General features: G+C 36.9%; 1 protein-coding gene across 2 annotated transcripts in view; it reads left to right on the top strand.

The window, feature by feature from the left end:
• The window catches only part of apbb1 (amyloid beta (A4) precursor protein-binding, family B, member 1 (Fe65)), a 116,492-nt gene that overhangs the window by 36,335 nt on the left and 63,237 nt on the right, over window positions 1-16,920 (top strand). The window contains exons 3-8 of one of the 2 annotated variants that reach the window (XM_081353752.1): window positions 1,494-1,684; window positions 1,777-1,833; window positions 1,919-1,992; window positions 2,329-2,389; window positions 2,468-2,614; window positions 10,733-10,860. In XM_081353752.1, coding sequence (XP_081209878.1) covers window positions 1,494-1,684; window positions 1,777-1,833; window positions 1,919-1,992; window positions 2,329-2,389; window positions 2,468-2,614; window positions 10,733-10,860 — 658 coding nt within the window. Of the gene's footprint in view, window positions 1-1,493; window positions 1,685-1,776; window positions 1,834-1,915; window positions 1,993-2,328; window positions 2,390-2,467; window positions 2,615-10,732; window positions 10,861-16,920 lie in introns of both variants that reach the window. The other variant, XM_081353751.1, reaches the window with a different exon arrangement.

The following is a 16,920-nucleotide window of genomic DNA, read 5'->3' as shown; positions in this document are numbered from 1 at the left end:
AGTGATGGCTATGGAAGTGGCAATAATCCTTTCAATCATAAATTGATGATGTGTTTAGATAAACATTGTGTAGGTAACTATAAAATTTACTCTGTTCTTCTCACACTTCACTGGCCACTTACTTTCATGTATTTCTGGAGAAGTGGATGAATTGACGTGTTGTAAATCTGACAGATACAATTCTCTGAACTGCGGTGCCGGTGCGTACTATGGCGCCCATTGTGCTTTATAGATCAACTAACATGAATAATGATCATTATAAAGGTTTCTTAAATGACAAACCACATTCACTTACATGTATTTAAGAATAAAAATATCAGCCAAAGACTGAATGACAAGTAACGCAACCAATCACAGTTCGTTTTGGTCCGCGTCATGTTTAGTGTGAAAATGTGAAGTCTTGCGTCCCTACAATAACCGGCGTACATCTAATATATGAATCATTAAAGAACGTTGTGCAAGTTTACTGCAACAATAGAGCCGCGAACTTCACATACTTTTGAAAATCAAGCCTTCAGCTGATCCTGATGAGTGCTCATTGTCTCAGTTGTAAACATGATGGCGTTCTTACACGAGGGGGTTTGCGTCGCGGCATTTAAGGGGTTGCGTTCTAAAATAACGCTCACCTTGTGCAGGACATGCAGTGAGTCAGGAGAGGTGTCGTATTTGGCCAGAGAAGGCAAAAAATGTGAAAAGAATTGCAGAAATTTAAAGTTGGTTTGTAGCATATCAAGAGTACAGACTACTTTGCTGTTATTAGTATACTATTATTACTGTAGTGTTTTTTAGTGTTAAATTGTTGTAGTTGGGTTAGGTGGCTTAGGTTTTATTGTGAATTTATGATGTAAATTAGTTTTAAGTTTAAAATATTAAAATTTAAAATTTTAATATTAAATGAAGATTTTTTTATAATTTTTAAAAAAAAGTTTTTTAATATCATTCACCATTGTTTTGAAGTCTTTTTTTTTTAAAGTATCGTTTCAGGCACCGTTTAGGCACCGGTACCATTTTCAAAGTATCGATTCGGCAATGGTATCGAAAAAAAAGAAAAACGATACCCAACCCTACTCAACTGTTTGTTATAGGAACTGTTGCGATCAGTTAAGTTTCATTCAATGTTTTCCCCTTTTACCTGATAACCAATAATATCATGGCGAAAATATAAGTACTCAAGATTTCACGGATTATTGGATAACAATGGACTAAAATAACGAGCATTCTGCTCAAAACATCATATCTACTACAGCAGGCTCATGTTGTGTAACAGCTGTGCCTCTGTATAGGAAAAAATACTTCTAATTAACGGTTTAGTCCATAACGACCATACTGTTTTTGGCGAGTAAGCTATTGAGAACTATTGAAATCCATATTTGCAAGGCATTTTACTGCCAGGTGTAAACGGCCATCTGCCTCACCTGACAACTTTTGATCAGATCACTTTAAATGTTAATACCAGGTGTAAACAGGCCCAAAGAAACGTTTCTTTGTTGTAGAGTCCTATTGGGATGGCAGTGCGTTTGAGACTGACACGGATCTGCCCGCTGGCTGGATGCGAGTGCAGGACACATCAGGCACCTACTACTGGCACATTCCCACAGGCACCACACAATGGGAGCCGCCTGGGCCCCTGGAGGAGAGAGCCTCCAGCGCCTCGCCTGCGCTCACACCCACTGACGGGCCACAGGTGCACACAGTTATTAATATCACATCAGTATAAGGATTGTTGTAACCCATGTGAATGCTTATGTCTTTAAACATGAACACATTTGTAATTAGATTACATGGAACGGTGTTTTACAACCAAACACATTCAGTGTTGAAGAACTCTGGCAGGTAGGTTCACAATGGTGTTACAGACGTACAAACAACTTATTCTGTTTTTTTAAGTCCATATAATGCTGTTTTTATCGCTCAGAAGGAGGATATAGCTTCTGATGAAAGTCTGAAGGAGTTTGAGGGAGCGACTCTACGCTACGCCTCCATCAATCTCAGGTACAAGATCAATCAAACATCACACTGAGCATGACACAGTATCACGGCACAAAAACATTTATATGGCATTGCATTTATGCATTTCTTAGATGCTTATCTAAAGCCACTCACATTAAGACTCCAGAAGGGGTGCCCAATCCTGTTCCTGGAGGAAGTTCAGCTTCGACCCCTGATAAAACGCAGATGAACCAGCAGATTAATATCTTTAGGAACACTTGATATACAGAGACGTTTACAGGAGCAGGGCTGGTCCTGAACTCAGCAGGATTGGGCTCTAGTGTTTGAGCTACTGGAGTACTGACTGGTCTCTGTGTGTCATCATCTTGTTGTGTGCAGTTTTTCTCAGTCTGAGGAGGAAGAGGAGCAGTCTTATGTCAGCAGTACCGAGGGGGCGAAGGTAAACACAGTGACTGACCACATACACATCATCTAGATGGTGTTCTTCATGCTTGTGTGTGTGTGTGTGTGTTTGCAGTGTTTTGCGGTGCGATCTCTGGGCTGGGTGGAGATATCAGAGGAGGAAATGGCTCCTGGCAGGAGTAGTGTTGCCGTTAATAACTGCATCCGACAGCTGTCCTACCAGAAACACAATCTCGACGACACGGCTGGCATCTGGGGCGAGGTGGGTGCTTATTGTCTGGAAATTGTTACAATTTGACATTGGCTATGTTTGGTAGAACTCAGACATGTGACTATCAAATTTTCATATCACAGTAATTGCTGAAGCTTTTGTCGTGTATTATATCAGTATTGAATTAAGTTACAAAACTTAAGTGTTGTCTTCCTACGTTTACTAACGTTTTGTTCTTAGGGATGGGACTGTATGAAAATTTCATATCACGATTATAGTGACCAAAATTATCATGATTATCAATATTATCTTTTTTTTTTTTTTTTTTTTTTTACTTCTGGTGCATTTCACCTAGTTTAAAGCCTGCAGTCCATGAGATTGGATGTAATCAAATGGCAGTAAAGCTCTGCATGTAGTAATTATATATATATATATATATATATATATATATAAAAAAAACACTACATTGAAGAGAAGCATGGCAGCACTTCACTCCAAACACAGAAGCAAGCAACATTTTCTATGGTTTTATTAATTTTTTTTTATATGTTTGCCAGTATTTCATAGTTTGTATGTAAAATAGAAAGATTGAACATATTAAAGTTAAAAATCGATTGTAGAATTGCAAGTTTTAAATCAGGATTTTCTCAAATGTGTCTGTCCATTAGAATGTACAGTGGATTCAAAAGCCTGTTACTGAAATCACATTCCAGTAATGCTGATTGAAATTTCTTATATAAAAAATCTGTATCACAGTACCGATAAATTTTTTTAAAAACTTTTTCAGATGCAGAATATATAGTTCTTGAAGTGCTTGAACATATAGCTGATGGAAATATCTCAGATGTTGACTTTACGTTTATCTCTGTGAAGCTGCTTTGAAACGATCTACATTGTTAAAAGCGCTATATAAATGAAGATGACTTGACTTGACTTGACAAGTTGCGTAAGTTGTGCTTTAGACCAGGGGTCGGCAATAGGCGGCCCACGGGCCAAAACTGGCACGCCAGCAATATTTTCTGGCCTGCCGGATTATTTTGGAAGTCCGTTTTTTTTTTTTTTTATGATATTTTTATTTTACAATAACGGTATATCATTCGTTCAATCGTTTTTTTTTTTTTTTTATTTTTTTAGTTAAAACCCAAAATGAAAATGATTTCATTGATATAAGCCTAAAGGTGTCAAAATTCAAATTTGTCTAATCCAGTAATTCATTTTTTTCTATTTTTGATCTGAGCACACAATCAGAAAATTAGAAAACCCGTCGTTATTCGTTTTTTTTTTCATTTTAGTTCGGTCCGTGTATCATTTCTTCAATCGTTTTTTTTTTCAGATTAAAACCAAAAATAAAAAAAATGAAAAACGACTTGTTTTTCCATTATTTCCTGAACTAAAATGAAACAAGTAATAAAAACTCAGTGAGTGTTTTAGCGCAATTTTCGGACGTCATGGGATCACAACACTAAGAGATAAGAGACTTTTTTTTTTTTTTTTTTTTTTTTTGTGCGTTCCCGAGATTAGACCTTCCTTAACATAATGCCGAAAACCCGAAGTCTCTAGGTGGTCTGGTTGAGGAGGAGATAGAAGTGCAAGATTGGTGCGCACAGACAGAACAGAAATCATGAGTTAACAATCGCAATTTTGTCCGTAGGAAAATTGCGCTAAAAATGAATAACGACGGGTCTTCCGATTTTCTGATTTCTCTGTTTAAAAAAAACAAGCCGTTTTTTTTTTTTTTTTTTTTTTTTTTGGGTTTTCTGATTTTCTGATTTCTCTGTTTAAAAAACAAGTCGTTTTTTATTTTTTTTATTTTTGTTTTTAACCCTCTGGGGTCTAAGGTGTTTTTGGGGTCCTTGAGATGTTCTGACATGCCCTGACATTTTTGCTTTTTTCAGTTGCTTATAAACATATTAATGGCAAAAAAAATTACACACTATTTAGCACAAACAGGGCTACCATGAAATGTGAGCAACAATAATGTACATGTCTGCATTTTTGAGAGAATAATGTTTATGCATGGTTATTGAAAAAACTAAAAACTAAAGTTTCTGAAATAAGGCCATAAAACACATTCTAAATATGTGCCAATAAGACTTTTGTCTAAATAAAAGATGTCATCGCCTAGTGTTTTTTCTTCAAAATGAAGTGAAAATTACCCTGCCTTATCATTCACATAACACAGTACATTGATTTGAATTTTGCAAAGCACTTTCTGTTTGGAAAGGCCATATGCGGAGTGGGCGTCAACGGTCATGCATATATAGTGGTTCACACCTGAGGACAATGGGGCCCGCATACTTAATTAGCCATTCATTCAGGTGAGTCACTGAGCCACAAGAATGCAAGAGCAACAGTTGGAAGCATCTCAATTCTTTTTTATTTTTCCACATTTTGTGCTTGCAATTTGGCCTATAATATCCAAGGAAAACATGTCTAGTAATTGTGCAGTTAATTCTCATACTGTATTTTCAGTTTTGGAATATTTATGCTCTCCCCAAATTTGTCAATAATAAAACACAATAAAAGTTATTTAAAGAAAAGGCTTATATTTACATTTTAATAGTTTGTTTACATCTACCTTGTAAATATATTTTTTTATTAAAAAGGTTACAATTACAACAACAATTCAAGTGTAATCTTTCTTTGTAAAAACTAAAGTATACATTTTATCATACATATTTCAAAATTAAGGATTTGATTGATTATTTGATAACTTTATTTTTGACAAAACATATTATATTTAACATAAGCAAATATTGGCAAACAAAAGCTTATTTGAGGTGGCAGATATTTTACATTAAAAATGTATAATCTATCCAAAACTAATCAACGAAATGTTGTCTTTCATATGTCTGTAACATAGGTCTTTCATTTTTATTATAAGAAATATAAATGTTAATTTGCAGTTTAAATCCAGGAAATTTGTTAATGAAAAAATTATTAAAAGTAAGATACAATTGATACAAAACGAAATTCGTTTTAAAGAAAGGATTTGTACTTTCTGTTTTGAGGTCTCTGTGAAAGTTTGAAAGTCTTTTAGTGCTTTTTTTAGAGCGCTCGCATCCATAATGGAGAACTGTCACGTAATATTGTTTTTTCCTCATACATGCGAACACGAAAAATAAAAGACAAAAGACTTTTAAGTAAAACTTACTCCGAAATTGTGTTCTCGGCGGAATTCGCTCTTCAAAATGCTGCCGTTCGTCGTCTGAGTTACAATCTTCCTCTGAGGAAAAGGTGCATTCTTCCTCGCTGTCCAGAATCATCCGAAGGGCGTCTTTATTACCGGAGAAGCATGTCATACTCAAAACGCGATGAACTATCAGTAAGTCTGATGAAGAAACTTTTTATGGCATTGATCGGGGGGCGTATGCGATGCATACTAGATCATCTAACGATTTACATGTGAATCGCGCCGGGGGTGGGGCGGCCGCAGCTTATTATAGAGATAATGAAGCAGAAGGAAAAACGGTACCTCTCCTTGCTTTCAAACGGATTACATGAGTTGAAAACATTAGTTTTTTATATAAATTACTTCATTTAAAAGAGGAGATTTCAAGCTTCATAAAGACATATCTCACGTGCCTGTGAGAAGTATTTGCTGAGTTATGATTCATTTTCGGACGCATTTCAGAATGGACTACACGGACAGAGAGAAGGCAGAACTCGCTTCGTGTTTATTTTTCTTTATTTGGCGAAAAGCACAACACTTTGTTTTTATTGTGAGTGTACACAAAAATAATACACACTTAACAGGATAGATTGATGTATAACACAAGCATATAAGATAAAAATGTATATTTTTATTTTATATATTTTTTTGCACTCATACGGAAAAAAACGAGCCTATCGCGCCGGCGCGATAGCCGACCTCAGGGGGTTAATTTGAAAAAACGATTGAACAAATGATAAACGGACAACAAAAATAAAAAAAATAAAAACGACTTGTTTTTCCATTATTTATTTCCTGAACTAAAATAATAATAACGACAGGTTTTCTGATTTTCTTTATTAAAATGGCTGTAATCTGTTACCACAAAGTACTTGATCTGTTTAAAATGATTTCATTGGTAGGCTATATGTCTGCTAAGGTGTTAAATTAAAATTCAAAATTAAAATTTGTCAAAACCCATTATACATTTTTTCTATTTTTGATCTGAGCATACAATCAGAAAATCGGAAAACGAGTCGTTATTCGTTTTTTTTTTTCATTTTAGTTCAGAAAATAAATAAGGGAAAAACAAGTCGTTTTTATTTTTTTAATTTTTGGTATTAATTTGAAAAAAACGATTGAACGAATGATACACGGACCCATCATATTCCACGATTATAGGCCTACTGCGGGCGCAAATAGACAAAGAAACACCAGAACAACCATTTTTGTAGCAATTTTTAATGTCGTCTTTCGTCTTTTAAATCAGAAATAAAGACAATGTTGCTTGACAAAAGATTGGATAGTGAAGAATCCAAATTTAAGAATATGTTTAAGATCTGCTGATCTTACTTCCTTACATAACATCACATGAAAAACTAAGGTGAATTACACTGTATTGGGCATTCAAGGTGAACATGATGTCATCAATTTACTGATCAGAAGTCAGCTTTAAGTCAGCTGTCTAAACATTGTAATAGTCAGGGGTTTTGTTAGCCTTTGATCTTCCAACTAAGAGTTGGACTGTGTGTGAATGTTACCTAGTCTTAGTTCTCGGGACCATTTGTGTTTATAACATTTGGGGAAGTCAGTTGGGGGCAATTACCTCTATTGTCTTTAGATGATTAGATTTAGTGGTTACCTCTAAGGCTGTGTGTATGTTTAGCACCTTTAAAGACAGCCCACTGAAAGGCCTATAAAGAAACCATGTGAAGTATGTTAGTTAGAATGATTTGGGAAGAACTGCAGCCGCGTACAGCGAAGTCCTCAATAAAGAATAACTTTGTTTGAACGTGATCCCCAACGTCTCCTGGTCTCTTGCTTCGACGAAGAAAAAGTTTTCAACAATAGCCTATACTAGGCTAATTCAAAAGAGGGGGTAATTATTGGACGAATAAGTGTGGCAACAGGAGCTTAACAGTTGCACATATTTTGGCCACGACGCGAGACACATGAACAGAAACAAAACTATTTGGACAAAAGCGGCCTAAAAAAAACGGAACATGGATTATGGACATACAACGGGAGGTCCGGGTGCAGAGGTCTATCCACCTGAAACGACATGAAGAATAATATTTCAGAACAATTTTAGTTACATTCAAAATGCAATCTGACAATTAAATATAATTTGCTATTGATGGGGTTAGGCTACTCACTTAATGTGAAAAGTGGCATCTTTCATTCGTCACAATGCTTCGGATGTCTGGTGTTACAGTTGTCACTGAAATCCGCAGGCAGTTCTCAAGGTTTTTGTGTGTCAGTTGATTCCTCTCATACGTCTATTGCATTCATTGATGAGAAGGCAGACTCGCATGTATAGGTGGAAGGGAACATTGTCAACACATAAAACGCAAGGTTCTTGATTGTGCTGTACTCCTCTGAGCATGCCACCCAAAAGGCACTCAGGGACTCTGCAGATCTGAATGCATCTTTGATCAGAGAGGTTGTTTGGAAATCAATTAACTCCATCTCAAATTTAGCCTCATCCAAGGAAGGGACGAATGTTTTGATCAGGGTGGAGAGTTCTCCGCTAAGTCGGGTTGTGAGAGGGTCACGCACAAAAGCAATTACTTCATTCGGGACGGAGAAGCCCTCCAACCTAGAAGAGAAGTTGGCTCGGAGTTGCTTGATGAAGTCTACCATCAGTCCCGTCACTCGTCTTGCCTGTGTTTTTGGAGTACTAAAATGTAGGAGCCTGCCAGTTGATATGTCGGACTCTAACAACCCCAGCTTGACGGTGAATGCTTGGAGCTTTTCAACCATGTCCACGATGGTTTTGTCTTTTCCCTGTAGCTGCATGTTAAGATTGTTTAAATGGCCAAATATGTCAGCTAAAAATGCAACATTGGACATGAACTTCTCATCCTCCAGAAAGACAAGGTGATCTGCTGCTGCCTTACTCTTGCTAGATATAAGGAATGCCTTCACCTCACCCAGTAGCGCACAGAAGCGGTCCAACGCTTTGCCCTTGCTTAGCCAGCGCACGTCATTGTGCAGCAGCAGGTCGTCGTGGGTGGCCTCCTCTGAATCTGCCACAAGCGGTCGGAAAAGCCGATGCTGGGTGCTTGATGTACCCCTGACAAAATTGATGACACGCATCACTTTATCCATAACTACCTTCAGCTCACCACTGAGCTTTGCACAAAGGACACTCTGGTGGATAAGACAATGCAGCCCATGCATTTTAGGGGCGATCTCCTTCAACCTGCTCACCAAACCTCTGTGTTTACCCACCATTGCAGGGGCCCCATCAGTCACGAGTAGGTTGACTTTCTCAAATGACAATGAATGCTGCTCAAACACTTTTGACAGTTCAGTGAATATAATATCTCCAATGGTGTTCCCCTCCAGAGGAATAAGAGACAGCAAATCTTCCCTAAACGTCTTCCCATCAAAATACCTGACAAAGACACACATCTGGGCAACATCTGTGTTGTCAGTGCTCTCGTCTACCGCTAAGGAGAAGTAATTAGCCTTATTGAGATCACTGATAACGACTCCCTGCACAGCATCAGATAACGCCTCTATGCGGCGGGTAGCGGACCTTGCAGAAAGGGGCACCTGTTTGACAGAGGCAATGATTCCATCTATGGACTTGTCAACAGCCAATTCCTCCAACACTGCAACCATGACTTCTTTAAAAATTTCTGCGTCGGTGAAAGGCCTGTTGTTTCGTGCGAGCAACCAAGACGCTTTTAGAGACGCATTTGTCGCTTTTTGTAGGATCCTGCTACCCTGAGCATACCCTTGTGTCAGCCTTGAAGCTGCCATGCTTTGTCTCATGGTGCCGTCTTATGTTATATTCTTTGCAAACAGCGACAACTTCTTTGCAAATCAGACACACCGGCTTTGCATTTTTGAAATCCTGTAAAATGAACGCAAAACTCTCTTTCCATTCCTCTCTAAAGACACTATTTTCGTCATCAACTTTCCTCTTAAGACCTTTGGACAAAGACATTTTATTCCAGCTACCTCTTAGCTAACTTTGCGAAATATTTGTAGGCCTACGTAACAACACATATTATTGTAACATTGTATCATGTGATGAGGTGGGTGACATGGAATTAAAGGCCCCGTGTTAAAAAGAAGCCGATCACTGCCAAAATATTGTAAGCTACAAATATATTGGTAACACTTACAATAAGGTTCATTAGTTAACTACATTAGTTAACATGAACTAATAATGAACTGCACTTATACAGCATTTGTTCATCTTTGTTAATGTTAATTTCAACATTTACTAATACTTTATTAAAATCTTGTTAACATTAGTTAATGCACTGTGAACTAACATGAACAAACAATGAACAGTTTTATTTTTGTTAACTAACATTAACAAATATTAACAAAAACAGTAATAAATGTATTGCTCATTGTTAGTTCATGTTAGTTAATACATTAATGTTTAATAAAGGAACCTTAGGCCTACTCCGTGTAGCTGGCCCGCCATCTACTGGCTAAAGAAAATATTGGCCCGCGGCCAAAGTTGATTGCCGACCCCTGCTTTAGACGCTAGTAGGCTGCGTTTCGCCGGAAGCTAGAATTTTACTAGAAATTTACACAAACACATCGCTTTATTTCAGAAGGCCTTTATTAACCCCCCAGAGCTGTGTGGAGTTTGTTTATGATGGACAGATGCACTTTCATGGACTTCGAAACAGAAACGGCCATTCACTGTCATTATAAAGCTCGAAGCGTCAGGGTGTTTATTAATATAATTCTGATTGTATTCGTCAGAAAGAAGAAAGTCATATACACCTAGGACGACTTGAGGCTGAGTAAATCATGGGCAAATTTCATTTTTGGTTGAACTATCCCTTTAATTGCCACATCCCTGACAATTATTTGCAGTTTTTTACAATGCAATCAAAGACAAGAAATGAAAGAGAAATGTTAAGTTGAGTACACTGTTTACTCTGTGTTATAGTATATCACGCTGTGTGCTCTGTCTGTGTATTGCATATGGAGTTGGGCATCCAGGATTTGAGTATATTGTATATTTTGTGTGCTGTGAGTAGGGGAAGGAAATGCTGCTGGTGCTGGAGAACGAGACACTGAATCTGATTGAGCCTCATGGACGAACACTGCTCCATTCTCAGCCAATCGTCAGCATCCGTGTGTGGGGAGTGGGACGTGATGATGGCAGGTGAGTCTGGAAGCAACTTCTGTAACAGCAATGCTCTAACTGATGCTTATTTTTTATAATTAAGATGATGCTGAATTACTTTGTAATTGTGTTTTCATTTTGTCTGTCCTGCTGCATCCTGGATCCCAGGGAGAGGTAGTGTGTTGCTGTATATTGTATTGTATTGTATTGTATTGTTTGCTTTGTGTGCTAGCTATTACAGTATCAAGCATAATGCATCCAAAAATTTTACTTTTGTCATTTTTCTCACCCACATATCGATTCACCTTTCATCTGTGTAACACAATAAGACAATTCTGGAACCATTTTTATGCTGCTCTTTAACAGTTAACTACTGTTCAAAACATTGATGCCACAGCTGTTAAGCTTATAAAAACAATGTAAAAGTGTTATGCTGGGTCATGCTAAGTCACTTGGCTGCAATTACAGTGCGTGCAGAATTATTAGGCACGTTGATTTTCTGATCATATTTTATTCCCAGGTACATAATTGTTCATGAAGGCTGGAAATGAAAAACACCTTTAATTCAGGTGTGCAGAATTATTTGGCACATATACGTTTACAGATAAAATAAGCCAAAAAAAGAGATTTAACTAAGACTGAAAAGTCAAAAATGATTAAATGCCCATGAGAAGGATATAATACTAATGCAATATTAGAGATTGCAGTTAAGGCATGACCATTGGACAGTGAAATGTTCATTGGGTCAGCAGGGTCAGACAAAAACAGGTGGAGAAGAAAAGACACATGTTAACTGCAAAATAATTAGGAAATATAGCTGCGAGCAGCGATTACGGGCCCAAGCCGGTGGCACCGCAACCCCGGTGCCTTTAGTTACCTAAAGGCACCGGGGTGGCGGTACCGCCGGCTTTGGCCCTCCATCGCTGCTCGCAGCTATATTATATATATATATATATATATATATATATATATATATATATATATATATATATACATACATACATACATACATACATACATACATACATACAAACACACACACACATACATATATATATATATATATATATATATATATATATATATATATATATATATATATATATATATATATATCAAAAGTTTGGGGTCAGTAAGATTTTTAATGTTTTTAGGAGAAGTCTCTTCTGCTCACCAAGGCTGCATTTATATATATATATATATATATATATATACATACATACAAACACACACATACATATATATATATATATATATATATATATATATATATATATATATATATCAAAAGTTTGGGGTCAGTAAGATTTTTAATGTTTTTAGGAGAAGTCTCTTCTGCTCACCAAGGCTGCATTTATATATATATATATATATATATACATACATACAAACACACACATACATATATATATATATATATATATATATATATATATATATATATATATATATATATCAAAAGTTTGGGGTCAGTAAGATTTTTAATGTTTTTAGGAGAAGTCTCTTCTGCTCACCAAGGCTGCATTTATTGATTAAAAATACAAACAAAAACAGTAATATTGTGAAATATTATTCCAATTTAAAACAGCTGTTTTCAATTTTTAAATATTTTACATAGTAATTCATTTCTGTGATCAAAGTTGAGTTTTCAGCATCATTACTCCAGTCTTCAGTGTCACATGATCCTTCAGAAATCATACTAATATGATGATTGATGCTCAATAAATATTCATTATTATTTTCAATGTTGAAAACAGTTGTGTACAGATTTTTTTTTTTCAAAATGCTTTGATGAATGTAAAGTTCAAAAGAACAGCATATATTTCAAATATATATATATTTAACATTATAAATGTCTTTACTGTAACTGTTGATCAGTTTAACTCATCCTTCATAAATAAAAGTACTGATTTATTTTATTTATTTCCCCAAAAAATAAAATTTTAATTATTACTAACCCAAAACTTTTGAGCGGTAGTGTTTAACGTTACAAAAGCTTTAGATTTCAGATAAATGCTGTTCTTTTGAACTTTCTATTCATCAAAGACTGTACACAACTGTTTTCGACATTTAAAATAATAATGAATGTTTCTTGAGTATCAATCATCATATTAGAATAATTTCTGAAGGATCATGTGACAGTGACGACTGGAGTAATGATGCTGAAAACTCAGCTTTGATCACAGGAATAAATAACAGTTTAAAATATATTAAAATAGAAAGCAGCTGTTTTAAATTGGAATAATATTTTACAATATTACTGTTTTTGTTTGTATTTTTAATCAAATAAATGCAGCCTTGGTGAGCAGAAGAAACTTCTCTGTTATGTGCGCGCCACAGACTGCACGCACGTCCGCTTAGAGTTCCGCCTTTTGCCTTCCGTCAATATTACGTTATTAGAAAAATATTTTTTTAGAGAATCGATTTTTTGACATTTGTGAATCGATTCAGAATCGTCCACGTCCGCATCGCGATGCATCTAAGAATAAATTTTTTCTCCCACCCCTAGATTTCATACAACAGGTTAATAAACAGTTACAATTAAGTCACTTACATTTTAGATGCAATGTTGACTGTTTTTGTTCTGTTTCAGCAGCGAAAATAGTTAAACAAAGATCACGGCAGAACCATCACGCATCACGTGTTTTCTCATAACTGAACGATTCAGCATTTTTTAACGAATCGGTTGACTCAAAGATTGAATGATCAATCCATAAACATCTGTCTTAATCATGATCGACTCATTCGAACAAATCGTTTGAACGAATGAATCAATGACTCGCTTATTAAGATGGATGCCTGGCGACACCTAATGGCGGTTTAGTGTTGTTTAAAAGCATCATTCTTTCCCACATATGTGTGATTTGTGTGTGCAACATTATCATTATTTTTCTTACACTATTATATTAGCGATTTAAAAGCACCCACTCGTGTCACACGTCGATTAACCGGTGGGAAAATATCCTCAGACACATACCTAATAAATGTATATTTAAATACAATATTGGCCTACCTGGTAAAAAGTTTTATATACTATTTTGATGTCCTTTTGGACACAAGAGGGCAGTATAGCCCTATGTTTGCTTTTTTGTTGAACCAAATAGCACTAAATAGCCTGTTTTAACTTTTTCATTCTTCTTGAATTGCAAAAACAGAATAAAATGGGTTTAGTTGTGATATTTGTATACTTTTATATAGAAATAAATGGTATATAATTACATTTTTAGAAGATTTTTAGTGTTTCCTTTTTGGACATTATTTAATCCCTCGCCATAGCAAAACCGTTTGAGATATTTATTATCCATTCACAATTTAGCATATTTAATGTAGTTTCATCATGTTGAAAAAGTTTGGTACGAATAAAATAAATAGTTTAAGAGGAGTGGCTAAAAATTCAGAGGCTGATTTTGCAAAAAAATTCACATTCAGACCAAAATATCTGACTTCCTGATGGCCAGAGCTATTGAATGTAAATTAGAAAGTTGTCCGGCTTGATGAGAACAATATACAAACTATTTTTTCTTTACTGTAGTTAAAACTAACCCCCCCACTTTTGTCAAAAGCATGTTGAAAGTGACACACTTCCTGCTGCCAGTTGGTGGCGCTATAACTTTGACTCACAATAGTTACATCCATCTGATCGGCCTCTTACCACGAACACACTGCTGAAGTTTCATCAAGATCAGTTAATGTATGCAGAAGTTATTCCACTTCCGTGTTTCTCTTTTCTCGCCATAAATTCGATTCCTCGCCACAGCCAAACCGTTCGAGATATCAAAAATCCGTCCGCAATTTAGCATCCTCAAAGTCTTGACTACATGCACACCGAGTTTGAAGGGGACACAGTGAATTTTCTAGGAGGAGTATTTCACATTCCACAGCAAGTGTTTTCCAAACAACCCATAATAGCCGACTTCCTGTTGGGCTGGCGTAAAACTTGACCGGGGTAAAGTTGTTCGGCCCGATGAGATCTATATGTGTACCGAGTTTCATATTAATTCATGCGAGCGTGTTTGATATATGGATCAAGTTTTAGAACCCCGTTCAAGGGGGCGCTGTTGAGCCCCCCTGCCACGCCCGGGTACCAGCTTCAGCCCGGCCCTGATGGCCGTGGGTTCTGACCTGTGTGCAAAGTTTCAAGAGTTTTTGAGCACGTTAAGGACCCCAAAAGCCCCTGAAACCTTGATTAACAATATAAAAGCAATAGTCAAACCCCCCCCCCCTCCCCTCACACACACACAGACACAGAGAGAGGGAGAGAAAATTCTTCAGAAAATCCACATTCAAACCAAAATATCTCTCTTCCTGTTGGTCGGAGATGGTTCATGTAAATTAGAAAGTTGTCCGTCTTGATGAGAACAATACACATACCAAGTTTTGTTGCTGTTGATAAAACTAACCCCCCCACTTATGACTAAAGGTGGCGCTACTGAGTCCCTCACCACGCCCGTTTCTGAAACTTTGCACATGTCTACTGGATAATAAATGTGATGTGTCTGTCGAGTTTCATGCAATTTCAAGTATGTTAAGAGTCTCAAAAGCATAAAAAAAGAATATTAAAGTTTGATGCGTTGCCACGGCAACAGTATCTAAGATATCAATAATCCTTTCACAGGTCTACATCTGCCGTGTGTCTACATTGTACACATAAAGTTTGAAGCAAATCTGGGAAAAATAAGACAGTGATTTCAAAGCATTTTGAAAGTGATGTACTTCCTGCTGCCTGTTGGTGGCGCTATAACTTTGACTCACAATAGTCACATCAGTGCGATCGGCCTCTTACAACGAACACACTGCTGAAGTTTCATCAAGATCAGTTAATGTATGCAGAAGTTATAACACACTTCCTGTTTCATTTTTTCACCATAAATTCGTTTCCTCGCCACGGCCAAACCGTTCGAGATATCAAAAATCCGTCCGCAATTTAGCATCCTCAATGTCTTGACTTCATGCACACCGAGTTTGGAGGCGAATCGATGAATTCCCTAGGAGGAGTACATTAAATTCCACAGCATGCGTTTCCAAACAACCCTAAATAGCCGACTTCCTGTTGGGCTGGCGTAAAACTTAGAGCACGAAAGTTGTTCGGCCCAATGAGATCTATATGTGTACCGAGTTTCATATTATTACATGCAAGCGTGTCTGATTGATGGACAAGTGTTCGGATCCCGTTCCAGGGGGCGCTGTCGAGCCCCCCTGCCACGCCCGGGTACCAGCTTCAGTCCGGCCCTGATGGCCGCGGGTTCTGACCTGTGTGCAAAATTTCAAGAGTTTTCGAGCATGTTAAGGGCCCCAAAAGTGGCCGAAAGGTTGACAAAATAATAATAATAATAATAATTAAAGCTGCAAGCAGCGATGAAAGTGCCCTCGCACCCGTGCCATCAACACTCGGTGGCTTTAGGAAGACAGAGCATGGTTGGGAAATGTACATTTAAGGAGGTATATATAGTAAGAGTATGTCAAAGTCAGTTACAAAATGTTTTGTATAATGGTGATAATAGCATGCTTCATGACTCAGCTAAGTGTTGCTAGCATGTTTAGTCTGTTTCTAGCATGCTTAGTACACAATAATTATGTGGTTAGTACTTCATTACTGTGTTAACCATGTCAGTTTCTGTTGCCAGTAGGTGGCGTTATGACTATAACTGAATATGAGCATGGATGTGTGTTCAGGACAGAACTCTTATCAAACGTGTGAAGTTTGGTGCAAATTGGAAATTGCCTTCTTGAGTAACAACAAAGTCATGTTTCATTGAATTAGCATTCTTTAGCACTTAGCTAAGCATTGTTAGCATGTTTTAACATGTTTCTAGCATGTTTAGAACTCAATGGCATTTTTAACCATTGAACGTCTAGAACGGCATCAACGTGTTAAACATGTCACTTCCTGTTGCCAGCAGGTGGCGCTATTACTATAACTGAATATTCTCATGTAGATGTGTTCAGGCCATGACTCTTATCAAACGTGTGAAGTTTGGGGCAGATTGGACATTCCATGCCTGTGTTACAGCAAATTCCAATTTAATTGCAGCAATAGCATGCTTTAGCACTTAGCTAAGTGTTTGCTAGCATGTTTTAACATGTTTCTAGTATGTTGTT

This window comes from Scardinius erythrophthalmus (assembly GCF_964197995.2).
Source record: "Scardinius erythrophthalmus genome assembly, chromosome: 23".
Classification (NCBI taxonomy): Eukaryota; Metazoa; Chordata; class Actinopteri; order Cypriniformes; family Leuciscidae; genus Scardinius; species Scardinius erythrophthalmus.
The sequence above is the reverse complement of the archived record's forward strand: the minus strand, read 5'-3'. Positions and strand labels throughout refer to the sequence as shown.